Here is a 17,505-nt window from a genome sequence, read left to right on the forward strand (position 1 = left end):
AGTGTTGGGCAAAAGAGATCAGATAGTCTGTTTGTACGGAGTTAAAAAAGAGCAATGATAAAAGGCGGATAAGTGGTCTTGAAGGGCCAAGCTGTTAAATGGCATATAAGCTGAGTATAGATTGGGATAGGGTGCAAGGAAGCCTTCCAGTGGTACTGACAATGTTCTCTGTCTTTATCAGATTAGTGGTATATGGATATGAAATAAACAGTTAAACCTTACACTTAAAATTTGTTCACTTGATGTATATTTTGCTTTAATTACAGAGATCTCTATTAAAATAGCTAGAATTAAATACTAAAGCAGATAATGTTTTATTCATCATGATATTTTTTAAAGTACATCTGAAGAAACAAATTTTAATTGGAAATATATTTTTTCTTCTTAGACAGTTTGTATTCATTTGGTGGTGTAGGAGGAGTCTGGCCTTTCCTAAAATTGTGGTCTTTATGGGAAACATAAGTGGTGAATTAGGCATCATCTACATAAGTGATGTAGGTGAGGAGGAGAGAGATTGCCACTCATAAGAACTATTGTTAAGCTGATAATTTGCAGTGCTTTCTTGTGCTCAGGATATTCCTCAAAAGCAGGAAATCTTACAGTATAAATGGATATAAGAGGATAATAGGAAATACAGTTGATAAACAAATGAAGAGTTGGATTCGTCCCTTCCATATCTATTTGGAGAAACTATTTGTCTAGAAATGTAGATAGTGAAGAGGATATTAGGAACTATTAATAAGGTAAAAGCTGTTTATTTTCTTGCTGCATTTGATTGCTATGGTTGGTTAAACATGACTTTGCCATGGAAAAAGATAAAAGCAATTAAGAAACAGTGCAGAGAGGGCACCTGGGTGGCTCAGTGGGTTAGGCCTCTGCCTTCGGCTCCAGTCATGATCTCAGGGTCCTGGGATCGAGCCCTATGTTAGGCTCTCTGCTTGGCGGGGAGCCTGCTTCCTCCTCTCTCTGCCTGCCTTTCTGCCTACTTGTGATCTCTGTCAAATAAATAAATAAAATCTTAAAAAAAAAAAAAAAGAAACAGTACAGAGGATCGATCATAGGAGAAGGAAGGGAAAACTGAATGGGAAGTCATGGAGGGGGAAAAAAATCCATGAGAGACTCTTAACTATAGGAAACAAACTGAGGATTGCTGGAGGGGAGGTGTGTGGGGTGATGTGGTATCTGGGTGATGGGCATTAAGGAGGGCATGTGATGTGATGAGCCTGGGGTGTTAGAACTGATGAGTTATTGAACATTACATCTGAAACTAATGATGTGTATTATATGTTGGCTAATTGAATTTAAATACAATAAATAAAAAATAAACTAATAAAGAATAACATCAAGGCATGGGTAGATGAACAGATATATGATACAGCAAATATAACAAAGTATGTATTTTATGGTTATCAGTCATGCAGGTGTTCTCTTTAAAATTCTGTCAACATTATGTCTGTTTAAAATTTCCATAAAATAATGGTGGAAAATATATAGCTTCTTTATTCTGTTTTAGTGGTGAAAATGAGAGAGTCATAGGGTTAATGATAGAAGTAATTGGGGCGCCTGGGTAACTCAGTGGGTTAAGCCTCTGCCTTTGGCTCAGGTCATGATCTCAGGGTCCTGGGATCGAGCCCTGCATCAGGCTTTCTGCTCAGCAGGGAGCCTGCTTCCCCCTCTCTCTGCCTGCCTCTCTGCCTACTTGTGATCTCTCTCTGTCAAAGAAATAAAAAAAATCTTAAAAAATCATCTAGGGAAAAAAAAAACAAAAAAAGGGATATGGATTATAGGAAAAGGCAAAATTGATGTCCATTATAATTGATGTTGTTATATCCTACCAATGTTGTATGAACGCTTACCTTACCACTACTGGATAGTATAGATCTTTTTTTTAGGCCAATTTGGTAAAAGATGGTATCTTGTATTTCTAGGACTACTGCTAAGGTTTTAGCCATTTGAATTTTCTCTTTGATCATGGCCTCTTTATGTTTTTTGGCTAGTCTTGGGTTATTTTTCCTCTTCTAATGATTTTGTTAGAGTACTTTATAATTTAAGGATATTAATCCTTTTTTTGTATTTGTTGCAAGTATTTATCCCATTTACTTATTTTGTTTATCATATTTTTTCTTCTGTTGCTTAAGAAACTTCTGCCATTCAATGATTATAAAAATACTCTCCTAAATGTTTTCTGGTAAATTATTATTTGAATTTTTTACATTCATAGTTTCAATTAAATTATTATTTGAATTTTTTACATTCATAGCTTTAATTAATTCAGAATTTATTTTTGCTTCATGTATTTTGGGGTTCTTTTGTAAGATACATATATGTTTATAACTTATATCTTCTTGGTGGAGTGACTCATCACTATAAAATGTCCCTTTTTATCTCTATTAACATTTTTTGTTTTAAGTCTATTTTGTCTGATATTGGTATAGCCATTCCAGCTTTCTTTACGGGTACAGTTTGCATGGTACATCATCTGTTTCATTCTTTTACATTCAACCTAATTCTGTCCTTGAGTCTGCGCTGTGTTTCTTGTGGACATGGTTGGATTATGGTTTTTTTTTTTTTTTTAATGCATTCTTCCAGTCAACCATGATCTGCCCACTCTATAGTGGCTGTCAGGTTGCTGGCTTTCACCATGATTGTGGGCTCTTAGTTTTCAGGGCTGCCATATAACTGGAGTGAGGGCATGGGAAAATGCCACAAAGTTTACTGTTCTTACTGAATTTATCCATTTTTGAAAAAAATAAATCCTTCCTGGATTGCTGCAGGTCTTTAGTTAATTTACAAAGTTCTGAAAAAGTTGATTAGGCATTTTGCCACTTTCCTCATTGCTTTCATGAATAGAATTTTCAGAGGTCTGCCATTTTTGCTGAGTTTTCCTGGAATTTATTTCTGTATATGGTCTGAAATAGGGATTTAACTTTTTTCCTAAATGGATAACCAGTTTTACAGCACAGTTATTAAGTAAATTACACTTTCCCAATAAGTTAAAATGACATTTTTTGTTGTTATTTATTAAGTTTCCTTATATACTTGGATATGTCTCTGGACTTGCTTTTGTTTTATCCAGTTTATTAAAAGGAAGTAATTCATTGTCATCTAAATGAAGTATTAGCTATGTGAACTTGAGCAAGTTTCTTCATCTCTCCAAACTTCTGTCTTTTTACCTACAAAATAGTGACGACCTCAGAAGCTTGAAAAGATTAAATTAGAAAATGTCAAGTACTTTGCAAAGACTTGGTACATAGTAAAGTCAAATATTTTAATTTCATATTGATGTTCATAAACACTTTTACTATTTAAAGTTGTGGTGAATTTGCAAAATGACTGTCTTTTATTCTTTAATTGCAGTCTTGGATTATATCAATGGAGTGATAAAGTAGTTCGAAAAGTGGAGAGATTGTGGAATGTTCGAGATAATAAGATCGTTTCTCACACTGTGTATCTTCTAGTAACACCTCGTGTTGTTGTACGTATTAACCCAACTTCTTCACGTTTCCTGACCCATCTCCTCTTTTCCTTTCTTACAGTTCTTTCTTTACTAATCATTATTGTTTAAGGATTTAAGACTAGGGGCACCTGGGTAGCTTAGTTAGTTAAATGTCTGACTCTTAGTTTCGGCTCAGGTCATGATCTCAGGATTGTGGGATCAAGCCTCTTGTGAGACTTTGTGCCCAGTATGGAGTCTGCTTGAGATTCTCGCTCCTTCTGCCCTTCCTCCCAATTGTGCATGCACACTATCTCTCTCTCTCTCTCTAAAATAAATAAATACATCTTTAAAAAAAAAAGAATTTAAGATTAAATTTCAGGACCTATAATAAGAAAAATGATATAAAGGCAGTACAGTAAAGCTACAAGCCAAGAGAAATATGAAGAAATGGAAATTTGGCAGTAATTCTCATGGCTCCATTTTAAATCATTGCTTTAAGCCAGTGCTCTTCTACTGTCATACCTCTTAGGATCGCTGGTACTGTTTGTGTAATTGCTGATCCTTTCCTATGCTGTCTGTATTAGTCAAGGCTGTCCAGAGAAACAGAACCAACAGAATGTGTTGACTGAGAAAGAGGGGGGAAAATAGAGGGAGGGAGAAAAGGAAATTTATTTTAATGAAATAGCTCCTACCATTATGGAGGTTTGGGGAGCTCAAACTCTGATGGTGTAGGCTAGAAGGCTGAACACTCAGGGAAGAGTTACAGTTTGAGTCCAAAGGCAGTAAGCAGGCAGAGTTCCTTCTTGCTTGGATAAAGTCAGTCTTTGTTCTTTTTAAGTCTTCAACTGAATGGATGAGGCCTGTCTATATTATGGAAGGTAATCTGCTTTACTTAAAGTAATTTACATGTTAATCTCATCCCAAAACACCCTTACTCAAACATTCAGAATAATGTTTGATCAAATATCTGAGCACTGTGGCCTAGCCAAGTTGACATGTAAAATTAACCATCCCACTTTTATTTTTAAAATAAACTCTACCCCCAACATGGGGCTCAAACTCATGCCCTCAGGATCAAGAGTCACATGCTCTACTGATTGAGCCAGCCAACACCCCTGCCTTTGGAACTTTTGCATTGCTCTTGGGATATTTCTCATCAATGGAAATTTCTAACCAAAGGAGAGAAAAAACCAAGTGAGCAAAATTATATTCTAATGAAGAATTTATTTTTGTTTCAAAGACTGTATCTATACTAAGAGCAGTTTATACCTTCATTAAAAATGTTGTTGATACAATAGTTACAAATAGCAACCATGTTAGTCTGTAGCCTTTTTGAAATGTCACTTAAAGCCCAAATCTTCAAATAGAGGAAGAAAATATTAAGAGAAATAATAATTTACTAGCAAAGAAGAGTGTAATAGTATCAAAATATTTTATTTAATTATAGTAAAAACCATATTTTTAAAAGATTTTCTCACTTCTCACCAAAGTAGTTCTTTAACAGCTACTTTATTATATTTAGATTAGGTTAGATAAAGAATCTGCTGTTATCATACTTCTGTAGGGTTTATTTAATTTTTTCTGATTCTCAGGATGAAGCACGAAAACATTTTAACTGTCCAATTCTGGAGGGAATGGAACTCGAAAATCAAGGCGGTATGGGCACTGAGCTCAATCATTGGGAAAAGCGGTTATTAGAGGTCAGTTTATTTTTACATTTTACTAGAGGGGCACCTGGGTGGCTCAGTGGGTTAAGCCTCTGCCTTTGGCTCAGGTCATGATCTCAGGGTCATGGGATCGAGCCCCGAATCAGGCTCTCTGCTCGCAGGGAGCCTACTTCCCCCTCTGTGTCTGCCTGCCTCTCTGCCTACTTGTGATCTATCTCTCTCAAATAAATAAAATATTTTTAAAAAATTTTACAAGACATATTTTTTCTTTAATAAAAATAATTCTCAGGATGCCTGGATGGTTGAGTCGCTTAAGTATCTGCCTTCTGCTTGGGTCATGATCCCAGTGTCCTAGGATCGAGTCCTGCATGGTGCTCCTTGCACAGCAGGGAGTCTGCTTCTCCCTCTGCCTGCCACTCCCCATGCTTGTACTCTTTCTTTCTTTCTCTCTGGTAAATAAATAAATGAAATCCTTAAAACACACACACACACCAAAAAAAAACCACTTTAAAAATAAATAAATAAATAAAAGTAGTTCTTATTCAACTTATTCAAACAGTATAATGGGTTATGAAGTAAAATTATTTTTCTCTTCTTTTTTCAGTTTGGTTCCCCCCTGCCCCTTAACAAGCAGTATCTTATTAATAAGTTCAGGTCAATAAGTTCAGTAATGAACTAGAATGAATCTTAACTGTCCTTCCTGATTATTGTTTGTTAGTTAACTCCTTGTCTCTTTTTAAAACTCGAATGTTTGATTGGCAGCCACTAAAATAAGTCCTCCTCCTCTTTTCCACTCACTTCCTTGCTTTTCCATAAGGTGGACCCTATGTAAACTTAAAAACCTATGGTGACTTAAAGTTCCTTTTCCCCTTAGTGCTCCAGATCTACTTTAAGATGTAATCACTTTAAATTTTTTGTATATCCTTCCAGAAATGTTATATAAATGTAGAGATATACACACCAACACACAGTTTGTTTTTTTAATGGAGTCATACATTTGTGCAACTCTTTTCCACTTAATGATGTATCTTGACATCTTTCCAAGCAGTACAGGGCTCCTCCTGTAATGCAATGTATGCTTTCCTAAAAAAACTCTTTCTTCAAAATTAAACACTAAAAATAACAAGACTCATGGAAAAAACAAATAACATACCACTAAGAAAAGCAGTAAGTCATAATAAAAGTACTAGCTCAGTTTTAAACATATTTCCAATAAATAAGCTCCTATATTTACTATAGTATTTCTTTACCTTAGACAACAACAAAAAGCCATGGTAGTTGTAAGGAAGGCTATAAATTGAGTAATGGGGGCAAGACTAACATGTACAAAATTAGAGGGAGCCATGCAATAACCACTTTTAAAACAGAGCCTCTGGTCATATTGAACCAAGTAGAAGAACATGGAGTGAATGGGTCATGCACAGTACCAGCATTCCTCAGTTGGCTGTGTTTAGCTGTCTTGTATACTTTATATTTAACTGCTATTGCTTTGTTCCACAAAATATTAAAATCCAGGGGAAAGTCATTATAAACCGTGATTTAACAATTACATAGTATTATATGAAATGTAACAATAGATCTGTGTTAATGAGCAACAATGTTTTAAATATTTTATTTTAATTTAATTTAATTTTATTTCTAAGATTTTAAGTAATCTCTACACCCAATGTGAGGCTTGAACTTAAAACTGTGAGATCAAGAGTTGCACGCTCTTCCGACTGAGCCAACCAGGCACCCCTACATTTTTTATTTTAAAAATGTTGTGATGGGGCATCTGGGTGACTTGGTTAAGCATCTTCCTTCAGCTTCAGTCATGATCCCAGGGTTGTGGGATTGAGTCCCACGTTGGGCTCTCTGCTTGGTGAGGAGTCTGCTTCTCCCTCTGCCTGCTGCTCCCCCTGCTTGTGCTCACTCTCTTTTGTACTTTCTCTCAAATAAATAAAATCTTAAAATTAAAATGTTGTGGTGAGCTGTTTATTTATATCTGTGATACCTTTCAGGAGTGGCATTCCAGTGGGTATTCTTAGGTTCAACTAAAGAAGCATTCAAGTGGGGCCCCTGGGTGGCTCAGTGGGTTAAAGCCTCTGCCTTCAGCTCAGGTCATGATCCCAGGGTGCTGGGATCGAGCCCATTGCCGGGCTCTCTGCTCAGCAGGGAGACTGCCTCCCTTCCTCTCTCTCTGCCTGCCTCTCTGCCTACTTGTGATCTCTGTCAAATAAATAAAATCTTAAAAAAAAAAAACAAAAACAAACCGAAAAACGAAGAAGCAGCAGCATTTAAGTTCACAAGACCTAACAGGCAACATTGAAGAAAGATTCACTTAGAAGGATACAGGAAAGAATGTGCAGCATGGGAGCATGACAGAAGTCAGGCATTTCTCTTGTGCTCCACACAGCAGACAAGGGACTGTCATCCATGCCTCTCCCCCACCCCACTCCAGCTCAAATACAGGAGCATAAGGCCATAACAGAGGGATGTAAGAACCAGCCTGGCTTAGAAGTACTATGTCCCAAATAAGAATTAATATATGTTTGTTTGTTTTTTTTTGAACAGTTCCATAGACATAACTTCCAGATCTCTGTAAGGGACATCCCCATAAGAGTCCGTGCACATGGGGAAGTTCCAGACTGTGGCTTATAAAAGAGTGAAATTAATGCTTGTGCTGACTATTCTTATCAGGTGACCACAAATCAATAGTGATAGAAACTTATGGAAGACACATTATATTCATTTCTCCTATGGGAATTTAATTTTTTTAATTTTATTTAAGCATATTTCCCAAGTGATTCCCATTAGAAAACCATAGATTAGTCACATATGAAAATTTATTCACTCTGCAGTAGAGACTTGACAGTATTAATTTCATTAACAGCTGCCTTTCTCTGAAATCAACTTTGTGTCTTTGAACTAATTTTTTTAAAGATTTTATTTATTTAAGAGAAAGAGAGAGAGAGAGCAAGAGAGTACAAGTGGGGGGCCAGGAGAGGGAGAAGCATGCCCCTGCTGAGCTGGGAGCCTGGCTTGGGGCTTGATCCAGGATCCTAGAATCATGACTGGAGCCAAAGGCAGACACTTAACCACTGAGCCACCCAGGTGCCCCCATGAACTCCTTTTTTTTTTTTTTTTTTTTAAATTAATTATTTATTTATTTGACAGAGAAAGAGATCACAAGTAGGCATAGAAGCAGGCAGAGAGAGAGGAGGAAGCAGGCTCCCTGCTGAGCAGAGAGCCCGATGCGGGGCTCGATCCCAGGACTCTGGGATCATGACCTGAGCCGAAGGCAAAGGTTTTAACCCACTGAGCCACCCAGGCACCCCTGAACTACTTCTTTTAATGATCTTAAAGTACTTGAGGTGACTACCCAGCATTCAGCATAAGGATTTGAAGAATACTCAGAGCTGTTGTAGGAATTTTAGGATGTAAATAAAAACATTGAGTAGATAGTAGACCTTGATGACATTTTAGGTCCCTCATAGAACTCCTTTGATCCTATGATTCTGTGATACTTGCTTTGCATGTTAATGTATATTTCTGTGATCATAAGATTGAGGGTTATAAAAGCATTTTTTAAAATTCAGACAAATAACCATCCCTTCCAATATTTTATGGGCATCTGTCTCAACCACTCATTTTACTTTGTCTAGATTGTGTAATATTTTTACAGTATTTCTGTTTGCTTATATTTATCTTCATTTTCCTCAGAGTTCTAAATGGTGGTTGTCTGCCATTTTAGGAAACTGTACACAATGTAGATATTTAAGGCAGAAAGCAAATCTTTCTTTAAGCTTCATTGTTATTTTAAAGAAGGTTTATATATTTCACTAGTTTAAGTGAATAAGTCAGCCTCTCACACTTGAGACATTTTACATATACATCAAAATAATAGAAATTATTGGGAGTTTTAGGAGGTCTAGTCTTCTAATTTAAAATCTGTTGATTTTCAGAATGAAGCAATGACTGGTTCTCACACCCAGAACCGAGTCTTCTCTCGAATCACTCTGGCATTAATGGAAGACACTGGGTAAGACAGCTATGAGAATATTACATGCATTGTTTATTAAAATGAAATGAATATTAAATTTAATGTTAAGATGAAATGAATATTAGCTTAAGAAAATACATTTTACGCTGAAGTAAAATATTTGAATTTTGTGCAGTTAGCTATCTTAACTTATACCAACTCCATTCATTCATTCAATAAATCTTTAAGTCCCTTAGGTATAGTAATGAATAGATCAAAATTCCAGCCATTGTAAGATTTATTTTATAATGAGTAGAGGCCATGCTAATATAAAGGAAAGACTAAAGGTTTTAAAGTTGTAAGTGAAAGTGATGATGTGTAGATTCCTGATTATTAAAGCAGTAGAACTTTCTGGTAAAGCAGTAGAATACTGTTTTTAAATTACTCCAATGGGAGTCTTTTTCTTTGTGGGCTCCTGAGTCCTTTTGACAAGACTCACTAGTTTTTGATAGCTTCCTTCCTTCCTTTTTTTGGTATAATAGGATGTGCCAGGCTGATGGGCAAACATCCTGTCCTAGATCTGGGCATCAGCCAGTCTTCCAAGAATCACTGGTTCTATTTAGTGGAGAATAGATTTTAGAAACCACAACCTGCGGGCGTCTGGGTGGCTCAGTTGATGAAGTGTCAGACTCTTAATCTCAGCTCAGGTCTTGATCTCAGGGTCATGAGTTCAAGTCCCCTGTTTGGCTCTATGCTGAGCATGGAGCCTACCTAAAAATGAAACAAAACAAAAAAACCACCACCTAGTTGGGAAATCCATATATCTTTTTTAAAGATTTTATGTATTTATTTGTCAGAGAGAGAGAGAGAAAGCACAAGCAGGCAGAGGCAAAGAGAGAAGCAGGCTCCCTGCTGAGCAAGGAGCCCCACATGGGATTCGATCCCAGGATCCTGGGATCACGACCCGAGCCGAAGGCAGCGGCTCAACCGACTGAGCCACCCAGGCGCCCCGGGAAATCCATATTTTTGAAAAGAAAGAAGAAAACTCTGGATTTCTTTTAGTACCATTTTAACTCTTTCCCATTTATTCTTGGGCAAGTAATGGCCAACAAAAGTGGTCCTGCTGCTCTGTTTAACAACCTATTTATAGCCCTTTTATAACCAATGCTAGTTTCTTTAAGATACCAATAGGTTACAGAAACACTGGAGTGTGTGAGTCACTAGTAAAATCATGGCACTGGCGATTTTTATGGCATTTTTCCTTTTTCTGGGGCAGCACAACGGTAATATAGCCAATATTTAGATAGCCATATATTTAGATGTTTCTAAATATATGGAAATATTTTAAAGTTAAAGACATGGAAATTAACTTCCCTAAATCCATAAGACTTAAGTTGTTTCTCTCAGTGAAAAACATTATTATTTATCAATCCAGAAACCTGGAAATCATCCTTGACAACTCCCTCTTCCCACCTCTTACATCCAATCAATCAAAAGTCTTCCGTGATTTTTAGCTCTTTAATATCCCTGGAATCTGTCTACTTTTTTGGTCACCACTGCCTTTATCGAGGCCACCATTATCTTTTGCCTGGATTACCATAGTAGTTTTTTCGTATCTATCTCACTACATTTTAAATGGTCCTTTCTATTGCCCAAAGGTGCTTCACAAATATTCTTTAGAAGTTTTTTCTTAATAACATCTCACACAGTAAGAAAGATGACCAAAGTGTACACACACATACATACACACACACACACACACACACACACACACACACACATAATGGTTAAGAGCAAAGACATTGATAGGGGTACCAAGAGCATTCAGTGATGAAAGAATATTTTTTTCCACAAATGGTGCTGGGATAACTGGTTATCCACATGCAAAAGAATAAACCCTACTATGTATGATAGACAGAGATTACCTCAAAATGGATCGAAGACTTAAATATAAGACCTAAAACTATAAAACTCTTAGAATCAAAGAGTCCAAGATGGTAGAGGAGTAGGAGACCTTAGTTTTGTTCCAGGAGTTCAGTTAGATAGCTATTAAATAATTCTAAACACCTATGAAATCAAGTAGAGATCTAAGAAAAGAATTGCTGCAATTCTACAAACAGAAAAGTGACCACTTTCTGCAAGAATGACAAGACAGAAAAACTCACCTCAAAAAAAGAACAAGAGGCAGTACTGATGGCCAGGGACCTAATCAGTATGGACATAAGTATGATTGTAAAACTAGTGTTCTGGATAACAATTATAAGTAAAGATACTAGCTGAGATTGAAAAAAGCATAGAAGACACTAGAGAATTTCTTCTGGAGAAATGATAGAGCTAAAATCTAACCAAGTTTAAATTAAAAAGGCTATTAATGAGAAGCAGTTAAAAAATGGCGGCTCTGGGACATCTGGGTAGCTCATTTGGTTAGGTGTCTGCCTTCGGCTCAAGTCATGATCCCAGAGTCCTGGGACTGAGTTCCACATCGGGCTCCATTCTCTGCCTGCCTGCCATGCCTCCTGCTTGTGTGTTCTCTCTCTGATAATTAATCAATCAATCAATCTGTTTTAAAATGGAGGCTTTAACTGCTAGGATAAATGAGGCAAGAGCGAGGATTAGTGATATAGAAGACCAAATGATGGAGAATAAAGAAGCTGAGGAAAAGAGAGATAAACAACTACTGGATCACAAGGGGGAGAATTTCAGAGAGAATTGATACCATAAAGTGAAACAATATTAGAATAACTGGGATCCCAGAAGAGGAGGAAAGTGGGAGCAGAAGGATATTGGAGCAAATTATAGCAGAGAACTTTCCTAGTCTGGGGAAGGAAACAGGCATTTAATCCAGGAGGCACAGAGAACCCTCCTCAAAATCAGTAAAAATAGGTCCACACCTCAACATATAATACTGAAACTTGCTAATCTCAGAGAAAAGGGAATATCCTGAAAGCAGCTCAAGATAAGAAGTCCATAACCTGCAAGGGTGGACACAGTAGACGGGCAGAAGACCTATCTACAGAGACCTGGCAGGCCAGGATAGACTGGCATGGTATATTCAGGGTGCTAAATGAGAAAAATATGCAGCCAAGGATACTTTATCCAGCAAGGCTGTGATTCAGAATAGAAGGAGAGATAAAAAGCTTCCAGGACAAACAGAAACTAAAAGAATTTGCAATCACCAAACCAGCTCTATAAGAAATATTGAAAGGGGTTCTCTAAGCAAAGAGAGAGCCCAAAAGTAACATAGACCAGAAAGGAACAAAGACAATATACAGTAAAGTCACTTATAGGTAATACAGTGGCACTAAATTCATATCTTTCAGTAGTTACCCTGAATGTAAATGGGCTAAATGCCCCAATCAAAAGACACGGTATCAGATTGGATAAAAAAGCGAGACCCATCAATATGCTGTCTGCAAGAGACTCATTTTGGACCCAAATACACCTCCAGATTGCAAGTGAGAGGGATAAAAATCATTTATCATGCTATTAGACAGCAAAAGAAAGCTAGGGTAGCAATCCTTATATCAGAGAAATTAGATTTTAAACTGAAAACTGTAATAAGAGATGAGGAAGGAAACTATTACCACAATTGAAGGGTCTGTCCAACAAGAAGATGTAACAATTACAAATATTTATGCCCCTAACATGGGAGCAGCCAAATATATAAACCAATTTATAACAAAATTAAAGAAACACATTGATACTAATAAATAATAGTAGGGGACTTTAACATCCCACACACCGCAATGAACAGATCATCTAAGCTGAAGGTTAACAAGGAAACAAGGGCTTTGAATGACACACTGGACCACATGGACACTGGACAGATATATTCAGAGCATTCCATCCTAATGTGGTAGGATATACATTCTTCTTGAGTGTACATGGAACATTCTCCAGAATAGATCACATATTGGGTCACAGATCAGGTCTCAGCCAGAACCAAAAGACTGGGATCGTTCCCTGCATATTTTCAGACCACATTCCTTTGAAACTTGAACTGAAATCATAAGAGGAAATTTGGAAAGAACTCAAATATGTGGAGGCTAAAGAGCATTCTACTGAAAAATGACTGGATCACAAAGAACAAATAATCCAACCAAGAAATGGGAAGAAAGGGGGGCGCCTGGGTGGCTCAGTGGGTTAAAGCCTCTGCCTTCGGCTCAGGCCATGATCCTAGGGTCCTGGGATCCAGCCCCGTGTCAGGCTCTCTGCTCAGCAGGGAACCTGCTTCCCTTCCTCTCTCTCTCCCTGCCTCTCTGCCTAATTGTGATCTCTCTCTGTCAAATAAATAAATAAAATATTTTTTAAAAAATGGGAAGAAAGGGGAACTCTCCTACATTGTTGGTGGGAATGCAAGCTGGTGCAGTGACTCTGGAAAACAGTATGGAGGTTGCTCAAAAAGTTGAAAATAGAGCTACCCTACGACCCAGCAATCGCACTACTGGGTATTTACCCCAAAGATACAAATGTAGTGACCCGAAGGGGTACCTGCAGCACAACATTTATTACAGCAATGTCCACAATAGCCAAACTATGGAAGGAGCCCAGCTAGCCATCGCTGGATAAATAAATAAAGAACATGTGGTATATATATACAGTGGAGTATTATGCAGCTATCAAAAAAATGAAATCTTGCCATTTTTAATGACATGGATGGAACTAGAGGGTATTATGCTAAAGAAAATAAATCAATTTGAGAAAGACAATTATCATATGATCTCACTCATATGTGGAATTTAAGAAACAAAACAAGATCATAGGGGAAGAGAGGAAAAAAGGAAACAAGACAAAACCAGAGAGGGAGACAAACCATAAGAGATTCTTAATCATAGGAAACAAAGTGAGGGTTGCTCAAGTGGAAGAGGGTGGGAGAATGAGGTAACTGCGTGATGAAGCTTAAGGAGGGTATATGATGTAATGAGCACTGGGTATTCTATAAGACTGATGAATCACTGAACTCTACCTCTGAAACTAATAATATACTATATGTTAATTGAATTTAAATTAGGAAACTCTTAGAATCTTAGGTATTAATCTTCATGATATTGGGGTAAGCAGTAATTTTTAAAAAGACCTTTTTTAGGTATTTGAGAGAGAGAGAGCTCAAGCAGAGGGAGCGACAGAGGGAGAGGGAGAAGCAGACCCCCACTGAGTTGGGAGCCTGATGCAGGGCTTTGATCCCAGGATGGTGGGATCATGACCTGAGCCGAAAGCAGGTGCTTAACTGTCTGAGTTACCCAGGTGTCCCAGCAGTGATTTCTTAAATATGATAACAGAAGCATAAACAACCAAAGAAATATTAGATAGATTAGACTTCATCAAAATTAAAAACTTCTGTGCTTCAAAGGGTACTACCAAAAAAGGGAAAAGGCAACTCACAAAATGTGGAAAATATTTGCAAATAATCTATCTGATAAATATCTAGTACCCAGAAAATATAAAGAATTCTTATAACTTAATGATAAAAAGGCAACCTGATTTAAGAATATGTGAAGGATTGGAGCTCCTGGGTGGCTCAGTGGGTTAAAGCCTCTGCCTTCGGCTCAGGTCATATCCCAGGGTCCTGAGATCGAGCCCCGCATCGGGCTCTCTGCTCAGTGGGGAGCCTGCTTCCACCTCTCTCTCTCTGCCTGCCTCTCGGCCTACTTGTGATCTCTGTCAAATAAATAAAAAAAAATTAAAAAAAAAAAGAAAGAATATGTGAAGGATTTGAATAGATATTTCTCTAAAAAAGATACAGAAATGACCAGTAAGCACATGAAGTTATTCTCGGCATCATTAGTCCTTAGGGAAATGCAAATCAAAATTACAATGAGATACTATTTCACACTTACTAGAATGACTATAATAAAAAAGACCGTAGCAGGGACGCCTGGGTGGCTCAGTTGGTTAAGCAGCTGCCTTCGGCTCAGGTCATGATCCCAGCGTCCTGGGATCGAGTCCCACATCGGGCTCCTTGCTCGGCAGGGAGCCTGCTTCTCCCTCTGCCTCTGCCTGCCATTCTGTCTGCCTGTGCTCGTTCTCTCTCCCTCTCTCTCTCTGGCAAATAAATAAATAAAATCTTAAAAAAAAAAAAAAAACGTAGCAAATGCTGATGAGGATGTGGGAAAATTGGAACTCATATACTGCTAAGAGGAATGTAAAATGATCCAGCCACTTTAGAAAACAGATTGATAGTTCCTCAAAAAGTTAAGGAGATTTACCATATTATCTAGCAATTTTACTCCCAGTTATCGGTCTAAAAGAACTGAAAACATGTGCACACAAAAACCCAGACATGAAAATTCACAGCAACTTTACTTATAATCAAAAAGTAGAAAAGCCTTTGGGCGCCTGGGTGGCTCAGTGGGTTAAGGCCTCTGCCTTTGGCTCAGGTCATGATCTCAGGGTCCTGGGATCGAGCCCCACATCAGGCTTTCTGTTCAACAGGGAGCCTGCTTCCTCCTCTCTCTGCCTGCCTCTCTGCCTACTTGTGATCTCTCTCTGTCAAATAAATAAATAAAACCTTTTTTTTTTTTTTTAAGATTTTTATTTATTTGACAGACAGATCACAAGTAGCAGAGAGGCAGGCAGAGAGAGAGAGGAGGAGGAGGCAGGCTCCCCGCTGAGCAGAGAGCCTGACGTAAGGCTCGATCCCAGGACCCTGGGATCATGACCCGAGCCGAAGGCAGAGGCTTTAACCACTGAGCCACCCAGGCGCCCCAATAAATAAAATCTTTAAAAAAAATAAAAAGTAGAAAAGCCTTAATGTTCATCAACTGATGAATGGATAAACAAAATGTGGTATATACATACGATGAAATATTATTCAGCCATAAAATGGATGAAGTCAAGAGAATGAAGAGACATGTTAGAGACAGGGAGAATATATTTGTAAAAGGCACATCTGATAAAGGACTATTACCCAAATATAAAAAAACAACAACAACTTAAAATTCAAGGTACTCCTGAGTGGCTTGGTTGATTGAGATCTGCCTTCAGCTCAGGTCATGATCCCAGAGTCCTGGGATCAATCCCCACATCAGGCTTCTTGCTCAGCAGGGAGCTTGCTTCTCTCTCTACCTGCGTTTTCCCTGCGCCTGCTCTCCCTCTCTCTTGCTCTCTGACAAATAAACTCTTAAAAAAAATGTCTTAAAATTCAACAATAAGAAAATGAACAACCCAATTAAAAACAAGCAAAAGATCTATACAGACCCTTCACCAAGAAAGGTATATAGATAAGCATATGAAGAAATGCTCCATGTTTTATTTAATGACAAAAACATCTTGTCAGTAATTTTAACATCATTACAAAAAGAGTTTGTAGGGCGCCTGGATGGCTCAGTTGGTTAAGCATCTGCCCTCAGCTCAGGACATGATCCCACAGCCCTAGGATTGAGTCCCACATCAGGCTCTCTGCTTAGCAGGGGGCCTGCTTCCCCCAACCCTTCTTCTGCTCCTCCCCCTGGTTGTACTCCCTCTGTCAAATAAATAAATAAATAAAATCTTAAAATAAGAACTTGTAATTACTCTGTAAGTTTTTGATGTTTACTGTATTTTGATTTCCTTAATAAACCGTTTCTTTTCATCTTATTAAGAAAAAGGGAAAGGAAGGAAGAAATAAAAGGGGAAGAGAAGGAGATTGGAAGGAAGGAAAAAAAGAAAGAAGCATCAACAGTAGGATTCTTCCCACTTCTGGATTTCAAAACTATAATTTGGAGTGATAGCAACTATAGGAAAGAAATAGACTATATGTGAACTCTTTTTTGAATTTTTTTGTTTTTTCTTAAGTTTTTTTATTTTTTTATGATTTATTTATTTATTTGACAGAGAGAGAGACAGCAAGAGAGGGAACACAAGCCAGGGGAGAGGGAGAGGGAGAAGGAGAAGCAGGCTTCCCGCTGATCAGGGAGCCTGATACTGGGCGCGATCCCAAGATAAGGGGTTCAGTCCCAGGACCCTGGAATCATAACATGAGCTGAAGACAGATGCCCAACAATTGAGCCACCTAGGTGCCCCTGTTTGTGAACTTCTAAGTTTAAAATTTAATGTGGTTTAGATATGTACATTAATCCATTTTTTGAAAAGACCATTATCCATTAATTATGGCCCAACCATGAGTTAGCTGTACTATACTTAAGAACAGTACTCTGTGAACATGACTGGTAATCAGAGTTCTATCCTAGGATGCTATCTGGTGGCAACAGAAAAGTAGATTTGGTGCCATTAAGAAGGCACCTAATCCTATATCAGGGAAGATGGCAATCCTATTAAAGAAAAAGCAGGGGAAAAAAAGGGTCATCAGGGAAATGCAAATTAAAATAACAATGAAATACTACTACACACCTGTTAGAATGGCCAAAATCTGGAACACGGACAACACCAAATGCTGCCAGAGACATGGAGCAACAGGAACTCTCACTCATTGTTGGTGGGAATGCAAAATGGTATAGCCACTT

General features: G+C 37.8%; 1 protein-coding gene across 2 annotated transcripts in view; it reads left to right on the forward strand.

Annotated features, from left to right (window-relative positions):
• LMLN (leishmanolysin like peptidase) overlaps nt 1–17,505 on the forward strand; it is an 80,959-nt gene that overhangs the window by 25,713 nt on the left and 37,741 nt on the right. For both annotated transcript variants that reach the window (XM_032869435.1, XM_032869436.1), the window contains exons 9-11: nt 3,358–3,475; nt 5,029–5,136; nt 9,048–9,124. In XM_032869435.1, coding sequence (XP_032725326.1) covers nt 3,358–3,475; nt 5,029–5,136; nt 9,048–9,124 — 303 coding nt within the window. The remainder of the gene's footprint in view (nt 1–3,357; nt 3,476–5,028; nt 5,137–9,047; nt 9,125–17,505) is intronic.

This window comes from Lontra canadensis, unplaced genomic scaffold (genome assembly GCF_010015895.1).
Source record: "Lontra canadensis isolate GAN:19392208 unplaced genomic scaffold, GSC_riverotter_1.0 scaffold38, whole genome shotgun sequence".
In the NCBI taxonomy this organism is placed as follows: Eukaryota; Metazoa; Chordata; class Mammalia; order Carnivora; family Mustelidae; genus Lontra; species Lontra canadensis.